Source organism: Prunus persica, chromosome G6, assembly GCF_000346465.2.
Source record: "Prunus persica cultivar Lovell chromosome G6, Prunus_persica_NCBIv2, whole genome shotgun sequence".
NCBI lineage: Eukaryota > Viridiplantae > Streptophyta > Magnoliopsida > Rosales > Rosaceae > Prunus > Prunus persica.
The window spans coordinates 26,993,925-27,006,429 of NC_034014.1; the positions used below are offsets into that span (position 1 = coordinate 26,993,925).

The 12,505-nt window shown below is 38.9% G+C and overlaps 3 protein-coding genes across 4 annotated transcripts; 2 read left to right on the plus strand and 1 right to left on the minus strand.

The window, feature by feature from the left end:
• On the plus strand, positions 305–3,347 carry LOC18774063 (protein FATTY ACID EXPORT 3, chloroplastic). 2 transcript variants are annotated; one of them, XM_007205470.2, is made up of 7 exons: positions 305–806; positions 1,222–1,612; positions 1,732–1,899; positions 2,023–2,069; positions 2,180–2,217; positions 2,817–2,919; positions 3,050–3,347. In XM_007205470.2, exons 1-6 carry the CDS (start codon positions 558–560, stop codon positions 2,905–2,907), a joined length of 984 nt encoding a protein of 327 aa, XP_007205532.1. In that variant the 5' UTR covers positions 305–557; the 3' UTR covers positions 2,908–2,919; positions 3,050–3,347. The 2 variants fall into 2 exon arrangements, with proteins under 2 accessions (XP_007205532.1, XP_007205533.1); XM_007205471.2 differs by having other exon boundaries at positions 321–806; positions 1,219–1,612.
• LOC18774872 (PLASMODESMATA CALLOSE-BINDING PROTEIN 2) lies at positions 7,668–9,867 on the minus strand. The gene is made up of 6 exons (XM_007206296.2): positions 9,591–9,867; positions 8,659–8,687; positions 8,356–8,590; positions 8,232–8,261; positions 8,111–8,145; positions 7,668–7,988 (listed from the first exon to the last, which is right to left on the minus strand). The coding sequence occupies exons 1-6, from the start codon at positions 9,649–9,651 to the stop codon at positions 7,734–7,736; spliced, it is 645 nt and encodes a 214-aa protein (XP_007206358.2). The 5' UTR covers positions 9,652–9,867; the 3' UTR covers positions 7,668–7,733.
• On the plus strand, positions 10,510–11,280 carry LOC18773273 (receptor kinase-like protein Xa21). The gene has a single exon (XM_020565897.1). It carries the CDS (start codon positions 10,510–10,512, stop codon positions 11,206–11,208), a length of 699 nt encoding a protein of 232 aa, XP_020421486.1. The 3' UTR covers positions 11,209–11,280.

The window sequence follows — 12,505 nt, forward strand, 5'->3', positions numbered from 1 at the left end:
AAACAATAATCAATTGCGAATAACATTATTATAATTACGAAGAAGGTTTATTGAACATTATTATGTACCAAAAATAAACCTACATGTATAATAATGTACCAAAATTTAAACTAAGATTTATTGAAATTTCATATTAGTTGAGGATGATTATGTTGTATGTGGTACGACCTTAAAATTAATGTCGTAAGAAATAACAAGCACCGCGTCACTTTACCAGGATTCAGTGGGCTCGCGCGGGACGACTCAACTACCTGATGATTGCGTGTCACCAAGGTATTAACCAAGATTCTTTTTCTCCTAATTTTCCTGGGAAACAAACACGCTTCAATTGGCGCGTACCTCGACTCACAGCGCATTTTAGCAAAGGCCCTAAAGCCCTTAAAACTTCTCCTAACTTAACTGCGGTTCTTCAATTTTCTGCTGATTTTCCATCTCTCAGTGAAATATTCTAAGCATATAAACATCATCTCCAACTCCAACAACCTCTCACTCACCTACTTCCTCGTCAGCTTCGCCTCAATTTCAAACCCTTCTCTAAATCTCTCTCCAGGCTCACTATGAGCGTGACGTTGCAGTCGTTCTCGCTCTTAAACCCTAACCCTAGCTGTGGCTCGAAGAAGCCGGCTCCGCTGGCCTTGTGTTCATCACCTTCGTCTTCTCTGCGGTTCCATCAATTGACTGGAGCTCGCGGTTATGGAGCCCCTATTGTCCTCCCGAAAGGGCTTACCGGTGCTTATCTTTCACTGCACCGACGGAGCTTGTGGACTCGACCAATTGTCGCTGCCGCTGCTTCACAGGAGGAATCGGTGAGTTGAATTTGTGAGTTTTCTTTTGTTTTATGATAGGACTAAGAGTGTTTGGGTGTTTTCATTTGTTTGGGTCGTGAACATGGGGGATTGAGGTTAATGTATGCCATGTGTTTGATTGCGTAATGCTGTTACTTAGGTGGGATTATCAAGTTTTGATTTTTGGCACTTGGAAACAAGTATGAATATTTTCTGAAATTTGAGTTTGAGAAATCATATATCATTTACCCTGTTTTTTATTTATTTAAAAAAACTCTATGTTTGATCATAGTGTCGTGAAGATTTAAAGGCCTGCTAACCAATTAGATTTGATAGGAAGAGAGTTATATGCATGGTCTGGGATTGATTTATCGTTCATTCGGGGTGCAACTTGTTCGCTTATCATGACATTGATTTGAATTTTCTTTCCTAGAAGCATCCAGAGATTGAGGTGGAGAAAGAAAAGGATACTGCCAAATTGAAATCTGAAGAATCAGAAGAAGCTTGGAAACAGACTCTGGCCGCTTTCAAAGAACAAGCCTTAAAGATGCAAGGCATCTCACAGGAAGCATATGAGTTATACTCTAAGAAGGCATTAGTTATTTTGAAAGAAACTTCAGAGCAGTTAAAAATACAGGCTGATAAGGCAAGGATTGATTTGAGTGAGATAGCAAAAGAAATCAGTGAAGAAGGTAAAGAATATATCTCCACAGCTGCAAAGAATTCCCCCGAGCCAGTGAAGGAAATTGTTGAAACATTTAACTCATCAGCTGATGATCTGAATGATGTTTCAAAAGTCCGCGACTTTCATGTTGGGATACCTTATGGTATGTGTAGCTTATTTAAAAACTGTGATGCCTAGTGTTTTTTCTTTTCTTTTTTTCTAAAGCTTTTAGTACACATGTGCAAGGTACTTTTGGTCATATCATATGCCTATGCTTTGCAGGTCTTCTTCTTTCTCTTGGTGGCTTCCTTTCCTTTATGGTAACGGGAAGCATTTCTGCAATTAGGTTTGGGGTTATCATTGGTGGCGCTCTTTTGTTTTTAAGCGTTTCAAGTTTAAGATCATATAAGCAAGGAGAATCATCTCCTTTAACCTTGAAAGGGCAGGCAGGTTAGCACTGGTTTATTTTATAACATACATATCGGAGCTTATCCAATTTTTTAAATTTATATGATTCAGTTGATTTTTTTTTTCTATAACTTAAATGCTTATAATGTACTGCTGGACCTGCAGCTATAGCCAGTATAATTTTTCTGAGGGAGGTACGCTTGCTAGCTCAGGTTAGAAATTCCTTCTTTTCTAATTTTCAATATGAAGTTTCTTTACTGGTCTAAATTGATCTGTCTTCCAAACTTCTGATATTTCTTGTTTCTGTTTCTCCTATTTGCAGAGGTCGTCATTTCCGAATTTGACAACAACCCTTGTCAGGTTATTATGATTCACATGTCCGCTCATTTTTGCGATGCTATTTTCTTTCTAGCTTTCTTTCATCAGAGGGAAATTACCCTGGTCTTTCAAGGATATTGAAACAATTATATAATCATTACATAGAATTGTTTTTTCTCTCAGAATCCATGTTCTGTAAAGGTGAAAAATAACCTGTGGTTTTGGGAAAGACTTAATGGCATATAGTTTTAGAAGAACAGCTTGAAAGAGGGAAAATAATGGAAAAGACTTGCATGGCTGATCTGAGTGGATATTGATGTGTCATTTGGTGATCCTTTGACCTTGCATGGTTCTTTGTTGTTTTTGACTAGATGGCCTCTAGATACTATAGATTGCCGACTACCTCCTAACATCTTCATCTGGCATAAAAATGCTAAACTAGATAATGTTTATTTGAGATGAAGATAAAATCTTCTTAGGCCTGTATAAACAAGCTAATTTTTTTTTATGCTTCCTTGAGATGAAATATTGCTTAGTCTGACCTCTTTGAATTCCCTTGTACATAACACTGAGGTTTCCAAAATCTCTCCTTCAGATCTTAAAAGAGATTGCTATCTGATAAATTGATTTTTCCTGTGCAGTGGAGCAGTTGTAGCTTTCTACGTCTATAAGATTGTACAGAATCGCAAACATCAAAAGGGCTCCAACTTTGAGAAGGAGACGGAAATTTAGAGCGTGTGCAAGGTTAGTTTGCAGATTGTTTCTTATGTAAAAGTACCAAGGGGGTGATGAATTGCAGTATCATTCAAAGTGGTGGGTTAAATAACAACCTCGTGTTTGAAGTACTGATGTGTACATGGTTTCGTGTTTGCAGCAAAGCAAAAGTAAACCTTCACCGTGCAAAACAGGCTGAGTATATTCTGCTGAACGGCAGTAGCTTGTGTGCTTGATGCTGTTGGGAATGAGGCAAGAGAACTTGGGCACATGTCTTTTTCATTTTTCACTTTGTAATATGGTGTTCTTGCTTCCCTTTTGGTGTTAGATATGATGCTGCAACTAGTCGATTTGTCTTTTCATTATTTTTCCCATGCACCTACCTACCTCTGTTCAAAGTTCAGACTTGTATTCCCATTTCCTTCCCAAAAAAGAAATAAAATAGTTGTATTGTCAAATTTCTGTCTTTTTTCTAGTAAATTCAAAGAAAAACAATAAATGCCATATTCCCATTCCTAAAGAAGCGTTAATTACGAAGTAAAAATATTTCCAAAAGAAAACGCTAAATTTAATGCTTTTTATTTGTTCTTCTTCCTTTCTCTGAGCAAGCATCTTCCTTCCCCCAAATTTAATGCTTTGATATTCTTTCCAATTTATTGATGTTATACGCTATGACACAAATTTTTCTAAATGTTAGCTAAAAATTAGGAAGATCGATATATATAATCTCTCCAACCCTAAAACAAAACAAAACCCAACCTCTTGTTTCGTCCCCATTCCTAACTGTGGCCAAAACTTTAAAACTCGTGTCGTCCATTGAAAATTGGAGAAAAAACTTACATCGGAGACTGGGCATCAGAACAATGGACAAAGTTCCTGAAGAAATCCGCCCCAAGAGAACAAAAAGAACGTCAGGGGACAATTACATTCCTGAAAAGTCATTCACGACATCCTGCTGCGCTTGCCCAGCAAATCTCCACTTAACTGCACCAGAGTGTGCCAGTCATGGAGGTCTCTGATCCGAAGCTCTGCCTTCATTCACACCCACCTCAGCCACGCAATCATCAAATCCAATAACCAAAACGACGACGCTCAGCTCCTCCTGGTAGTCTTCCAATGCAACTCCGTCATTGCATTGGGATCACAGCCCTTCATTAGTGATTATTCTAAGCTCATAAATCCATTCGTAGCTTACAATGAACTCCAAGGATGTCCAAAAGACAATTTAGATTTAAGGGTCCGCACGGTCAAGGTGGTCGAAACTTGTAACGGGCTAGTATGCCTCCATCACCGCCTTACCACGTTAATTTGGAACCCATGTACTAGAAAGTTTGTGATTTTGCCTCCGGGCACTGTTTCTGCGTCTGAGTATGATCCGAGAAGTTATTCATTTGGCTATGATTCGTGTACGGATGACAATAAGGTTTTGAGATTTGTAAGAGAAAGGCGTGTTTCTTGTGCAGTTGAGCTTTGGTCCTTAGCCAGGGGCTCCTGGAGGAATGTTGTTACTCCAAACTTTGTCGATGAAATGCTTCCCAGTACAATGTTTGGCTCTGTGATTGAACCGGCTTTTGTTAATGGTGCCATGCATTGGATTCAGGATCGTGCGGATGAGAATGTGATTTTGTCTTTTGATTTGTCCACTGAATCATTTGGCAAGATTCTGTTACCCAATGCCGATTCGAGAATCAAATTTAGGATGTTTGTAGATTTTTACTATGTTTCAAGATGCGTAGACTCCCTTGCCTTCTTTGAGAATAATAGAATTCGGAGTACTGCCTTGGTTTCTTTAATGGAAATGCGCAGCCGTTCAATGATAGTGGTTACTTTCACTTGTGGGTGATGAAAGAGTATGGTGTTGCAGAATCATGGGCTAAGTTATTCACTATATCCCCGCAAGAAGTTGTGGCAAGGACACCGCCTGGTTTTACAGGAACTAAGATGAAGCTGTTGGTTTAGAAAGGGTGGTGAAGTGGTGCTGAAATGGACATCATCGGGTGGTCGTAAAGCTGATGATGTTTTGTTTTTGCTGGATGGATCCGAACACCAAGGAATGCAATGATTTTCGAATGGATGGCCGCAGCAGCAGTAGAAACTACCCACTTCATGGATTCTCGAAGGGATGGCTGCAGCAGAAGCGACTACCAGTTCATGGATTATTCTGTAGAGAGCCTTGTACTGCTCGACCACCGTGATGCTATTTTATTAAATAGTATAGCCGGGCGGCTTTACCATTTAAATATAATGTATTTAAATAGTATGGCCGGGCGGCTATACTCTGTTCCCCCCTAATTTTTTAAAAGAACGGCTATACTCTTTTTTCCTAATTTTTTTAAAAGAAATAGTATAGCCGTGGGACTAGGAGGGTTTTTTTTCCCCATAAAGTTTTTTTTAATTAAATATGATAGCCGCCCGGCTATACGGAGCTGTGCCTATTTTTTTGAAAGAAATAGTATAGCCTCCCGGCTATACGGGGGTTTTTAAATGTTTGAAAAAGAAATAGTATAGCCGTCTGGCCAGACTCGGTTTTTCCAATTTTTTTTTAAAGAAATAGTAAAGCCGCACGGCTATACGGCTGGCAAGAACACCTTCTGATGGAAGAAGCTGCGATGAAGCGAATCTCTCATTTGGAACCCTCTCATTGCCAGCTTGACGGCTTGACTGCATTACACCTTACCGCCGGACGACGACAGCTTCTTGTTCTCGCCCAGCGGCTTCGGTTTTTTTCCAACTTTTTAAAATACTAAGTGATAGTCTAACTCACGTTTGTAGGTTTGATTTTTAAAATCGTTTTGAACCAGTTCCGTTTTATCACTGATTTATAAAAAGAAAAATGAAAAAATTGCACGAGCCCTAATATTAGGCTTGTTTCTTTAACCGGCTTTAACGGTGCCATGCATTGGATTCAGCGGCGTGAGGAAGTCAAGGATGAGGATGTGATTCTGTCATTTGATTTTCCGCTGCAATATTTGGCAAGACGGTGCCGCGCGGCTATACTATTTTGAAAAATGCGCCAGCAGTGTATAGCCATCCGGCTACACTATTTGCTATGAAAGAAATGTCATACTCTTCCTTCAAAATTATAAAAGGCCATATGAGTCCACGACTACGGCAAATCACAAAAATTGCACTCTCACCACACACACACATGGCTGCACATACGAGAGAGAGAGAGAGAGAGAGAGAGAGAGAGAGAGAGAGAGAGAGAGAGAGAGAGAGAGAGAGAGAGAGAGAGAGAGAGAGGAGTTTTATGCAAAGTCTGACAGGGTGGGGAGGAGGGATGGTGATGCGATGGGTTTTGGGTGGGCGGAGGAGGCTGCTGCGCAGTAAGGGTTTAAAATTGTTAGAAAGGGCGGCGAGAAATGAGAAGAAAATCTGTCAACATATGTTTAAAGTTGTTAGAAGGTGCTAGGAGGGTCTAGGCGGCGCTAGGCGGGTCTAGACGGGTCTAGGCGGGTCTAGGCGGAGCTAGGCGGGTTTAGGCGGCGCTAGGCGGATCTGGGTGCCAGGGTGGTTCTGGTTCTTTTCTTTTGTTCTTTAAGCCTACTGCTTAGCGATTCTTCTTTGAAGCCGATATTTCAAGCAAGAACTGTATCAGATGCACTTCCTTTTGACCCCAGCAATATTGTGTCATTGCAGGCACATTTCTGCTGCCACTTTCTTTTAGTCTATTCTTTCACTTCATTTACTTCTATGTTTATTGATGGGAAACTGAATTTGATGGCAAACTGAAATTATGGAAGGGGAATTTAAGCTCCCATCATCAAGCATATGAGCATATCTAAAAGAGCCTATTACTCCCAGGTTTCACATTCTTTTCATTTTGTTGGATTATCTTCTTATGACTAAACATAATTGATCTGCTAGGTGCACTTTCTGTTTTAGTCTTTAAAGAATCTCTTTGCTTGTGTTCCGTGTAGGTTCGTACACGTAGGTTCTGCAGGAGTTACCCGACCTGACAGGCCTGGACTTGATCTAAGTAAACAACCTCCTGCTGTTCGCTTAAACAAGGAATTGGATTTTATCCTGACATTCAAGTTGAAGGTTTCATACTAATTCAGTGCAAGCTGTTTGATATTTTTATATATAATCAGTGTATCATAATACCACTTAGCTCTTTTCTGTTCTTTTTCTTTTTCTGTGTCGGATTTAGCTCTTTCGATTTTGTACATTGATAAGTTTTGGAGCAGGGGGAGAATTTAATATGGGAAAGTGGAATCCCATATACAATTGTGAGGCCTTGTGCATTAACTGAGGAGCTTGCCGGAGCAGATCGCATTTTCGACCAAGGAGACAATATAACGGTATATAATCAAATAGAAGATCACTAGTCTCTCTTTGTTGTATGCCTGTGATGACATGTATTGCTCTTCTTTCCCCTTATAATAGTAATAATATCTGAATGTTATGATTTAGATATATGCAGGGTAAGATATCAAGAGAGGAGGTTGCTCAGATTTGTGTTGCTGCGTTGGAAAGCCCCTACGCATCTGGCAAGACATTTGAGGTCACAGCCCGACTTATGTCCCTTAATTGTGTGCGGTGGCTGTAATTTGCTATTTTTGGAAGTTAAAAGCTTTTGCAGATTCTGAGATGCTTAGACTCAGTGGGGTAAATTTATTAGATTAGATAACAAAAGAAGATGGACCTTCTTCATCATCCATCAGATGGAAATTACATTACAATATACTTATTATTCTGATGCATCATCAAATTACAGTTTCCATTTTCCTTTTGGGCAGACACAGACATAGATACAGTCACCAAAACCTGCAACATATGCAAGAATAAGCACACTTTGTTTGCTAAATTCATGTTAAGAAAACATAAGATTTTGCTGTGCATTATATCAAACAAATTGGCTTACTTGGATTAGTGACAACGATAAGGCCAACACCATTGAAATCACAATTGTAGCGTCCATCGGTCTTATAGTAAAGATTCATGGCAAATGAGGCATGGTGTATGAGGGTATTTGGAAAGTAGCATGAACCATGTTCTAGTATTTCACTGCATTCTTTTAATATTCCACAAGTGAAGTTTATGATGTTTTGTAATTCAGAGTCTGGGGTTCCTGGCTTAGGCACACACCAAGTATCCTGCAAACCCAACACAACATAATAGTAATTAATTAAGTTTAATTAAGCATTCGAAATGATTTTGATATAATTAAGATGATTTGAAATCTTGGTTTAAATTATACTGTTTGGATTTGAGTTACCTCCTTTTCCTGTGGCAGTGGAGGTCCAGATCCTCCTACAAATTTCAAAAGGGAAAGTGAAAGTAAAGTTATAAAAATATTTTTGCATATAGCAAAACTCATTATAGTTATAGACACATACCACTCACAAATTGGCAGCAGGGATTGTAACCTGCAAAAATGGTATAGAACCAAAATGTTTAATTTACTGAAAAAGAAAGTCTGAACTTTTGAAACAAATTATTATTATGAAATTGAAGGCCTACTTGGATCTGCCAAGGAAATGAGACTAGTATTGTTAAAATGACAATTCCATTGGTTTCTTCCCATCTTCTGGTAGTAAGCATTCATGGCAAATGAGGCATGGTGCACTGGCCTATCCGGGTCATAGCAAGAACCTCCTTTCTTTGTAGGGCTGCAATCCGCATAGTTACAGGCATAGTCCAGAGCTGACTGCAGTGCATGTTGTGGTGCTGCAGGCTTTGCCACACACCAAGCTTTCTACAACACCATGTATATATGTAAATTAATTGCTAATTCATTTAAGAATTGTTCTTTTTAATTCTTACCTGTCCATTCACCAACATCGAAATCTCCCCTGCAAAAAAAAAAAAAAGAGCCATGGATGAACATAGGTGAAAATGTAGAGAGAGAGAGAGAGAGAGAGCAGTGTAAACACGAATTTCCTGCGACAAATGAGACAAGAACACGTGTACAAAATAATATTGTATTAATGAAATTTAGGGTTACAATCTCTGTATTGAATCCTCTGATTCGATCTCCAAAGTGTTTAAAGAAAATTTGTGTTTGATACAAGGGTCGTAGAGACTTGATCTTGATCAAACGGGTAGCACGAAGCTTGTTTAGTGTTTGGGAGTTTTCTATGGTGAAGGAACCGGCACGTGTTTGTTGTGCTTGGTGGCTCTTCCAAAGTAGGGTGAAGAATGCAGAGAGTTTTCTGTTTCTTCTGAGTGCTAGGTTTTTTCTCTGACCCCTTCTTTCGTCTTGAAGCCTCCTATTTATAGGCTTTTGTCGGATGCTTGACCTAAATAACTTTCCCTATTTAAAACCTTGATTTGTGGGATTCTGATTTGATTTAAATCAATTCCCATAATCTGGCGATTTAACCAGATTATCTTCAATTGATTGACCTGATTAATATTTGATTTAAATCAAAGTCAATCACAGAAGATTCTTTCCTTTAATTTTGTCTTCATCTTGAACCGTTCGATGCACTCCGTCGGATGTCGCCATGTGTCATTTTTGACAACTAATCCGATTTTGATGAGTCACATGCCACATGGGCGAATTACGGGGCCCACGATTTAATCCACCGAACCCTAATTATTTTCTTGTCAATGGAATTTATTGCACCAAAATTTCTTTGTCTACAAGCAGAAAAGGGGGAAAGAAAGTACAACAATGTGGAATGCTCTATAGAGTTGTTGAAAAAAAAAAAAATCAACTCTGCAGCTTAAGAGTCCACAAATCTCTACCGTACCCGAGAAGAAGAACAGAAGCAGGAGAGAAATAACAGGAACTGGCAGAGCTAGCTTAGCCATTACTGTTATGTTATACAAAGTAGTCTAATTTCTATGGTTGACTAATTCATGAAGAGGAAGATGATATTTGTAGCAGTGCTGCTGAGGAGGACACATAATGATCATGCAAGAACAACTGAGTAACAATCTGATATGCTCCATTACAGTCAGATTGCATATAGGCTGGCATTTGTACTTTTGGGCCACCTGTTACACACAATAAATTGCTTGCCTCAGCTTCTTTGGTTTGGTTATAACTTACAACCAAGGTCCAATTAATTCCAGTCTTCAATATCATATAATTCCAAATTCAAGTTAAACAGAAATCTCAGAGTGTAACACTTTTCTTTGTCTGGGCTTGAGCTTTCTTTGGTCAGAATTCTCCATTAAATTTTTTTTGGAAGGTTGTAACTGTCAACCTTTGGATCCTGAGAAAATTTGGAGAGTTGGTAGAAAAGATGTGAAGACATCCAAACTTTTCTTCCTTTTTAAAGACATCTAACTTTTCCCTTTTTCTGTTGCACCAGTTGAGGTTTCTTGCATTAGAATTAGATTTGTATTCTTATCAGGTAGCATACCATGCAGCATTGGGGGTCTTAAAAGTTTGGTTCAACTCTCCTTGGAAAATAATAATTTAGAAGGAACTATTTCTAATTCATTTGGGAAATTGTTAAGCCTAGAAGACTTGGTTTTATTCAAAAACAATCTCTCTGGACTGATTCCAATGTCTCTAGAACTCTTGCATCTCAGATTTCTGAATTTGTCTTTCAACAGATTCTATGGAGAAATTCCAACTGGTGGAGCTTTTCAAAACTTATCTGCCCAATCATTTTTCTCGAATGGTGCGCTCTGTGGTGCAGCCCGACTCCTTGTTCCACCATGCAAAAAGAGTACGTCCAACCTGAAATATCTTATTCCAGGGATCCTATCAACAATACTTCTACTGGTTTCTGTATCAATCTTCATACAACGCAGAAAAAGGAAAGTGGAAGTTGCAATAGAGACTGCCTTGTTACCTCAACTTCTTTGGAGAGAGTTTCACACCTTGAATTTCTGAGGGCGACAAATGGATTTAACAAAAGCAATTTACTTGGAACTGGTGGTTTTCGCTCAGTAGTATATAAAGGTACAATTTCAGATGGGATAGATGTTGCTGTAAAGGTTTTCAATTTACAGCTTGAAGGGGCTTTCAAGAGTTTTGATAGTGAATGTGAAGTGCTGAACAACATTCGTCACCGAAATCTTATAAAAATCATCGGTTGTTGCAGTCAGATTGATTTCAAAGCCCTGGTACTGCAATACATGCCTAATGGGAGCCTTGACAAGTGGTTGTACTCTCAAAACTCTCATTTGAACAATATCCTACAGAGGTTGAATATACTGACAGATGTTGCATCAGCATTGGACTACCTTCATCATGGTCATGGTTATCCAAAACATGATGTCCACTGTGATGTGAAGCCAAGCAATATACTACTAGATGATGATATGGTTGCACAAGTTGCTGATTTCGGCATTGCAAGACTCTTAGACGGAGGAGATTCTATCACCCAAACCATGACCCTTGGGAAAAAATAAAAAAAAACCCCCCGAGTATAGCCGTGCGGCTATACTTTATTACAGAACTATATAACAAACGTTACATTGATAATTAAGTACTGAAACGTCATTTTGTCCTAAAAATTAAAACATTATTTGTCTAAAGGAAACTACTTCAGTTCATCTGTTTTTGTTTTATGATAACCAAAAAAATAAAAACACCTAAAAAAACCAAGCAGTTATATTTTTCCTTTAAAAGTCTTGGCAGCAAGCACAGAGGAAAAAGGAAATGCTGGAGCTAATTGGGCCATCAAGTTTCAATTTTTACACCAATTTCTTAAACTTAGGCAAAGCTAACTTGAGTGAAGCAAATGAAGAACCAAAAACAGTGCCAGTGGAATTGCAGCATTCTCCATGTCTATAGGGAGACCAATTTTTGCTGCTGATTTTCTAGCTAAGATGGGTCATCATAAGGAGTTGGGTTACCATGAGCTCTCTTCTCCCCCTGATCTGATGCAGCCTATTTTAGATGATGATAAGAATGGTCTCTTGAGGCCTAGATTTGTTTCTGTGTAATCTTTTTGTTCTAGGCTTTGCCCCCTATTTTACCAAAAAAAAAACAAACAGCAATATAGGGAGAGTACGATCTCACCAAACTGAATGAAACTACAGCATGACGCGGAAGAACACCACTAATCGAACACCCGGATGCTATTTCATACAAGAACCTTCAAAAACATCCATGGAAATTAACTTTGTGTATGGGATGGTTTTTCTTTTTCTTCTTTTGTTTGGAAATTATGTCCATGGTATGGTTATTTGCAATTTAACACCATGTGTAGAATTCAATGGTTTAATTATGATCAAGTTCATATCACATGCAACGGAATTTTATGTGCTTGTGCTCAATAAACATTGTTCAGGTTATAACAGGGTAACCCTTTACTTCTTGGCACTTGGGAACCTTAACGGTGATAAATTATTTGAAAATATAATGATTTTGCATCTTAAGTATTTGACTTGAGAGGGACGAGACAACTCTTTCTAAGGAACTCCGCAAAATAGCCCCGTAACTTTGGGAGGGGATTGCAGTGACCAAGCTCGGGCGACTATTTACCAAAAACATAGGTCTTTGCGAAGTCGTAAGATCATGTATGGGGCTGACACCTTCTCAGTGCCAGAAGGTGAAGGAAGTGACCTAATGATAGGGGGTGCTCAATAAACAAATTTCTCTAAATCCTTGCGTGGCATGTCAGTCTTCAATGGAGATTTTTACCGTTCTGCCCAAGCAATCCCAGTAGATACGAATAGTGGTGGGTGCCGTTGGATTAAGCAG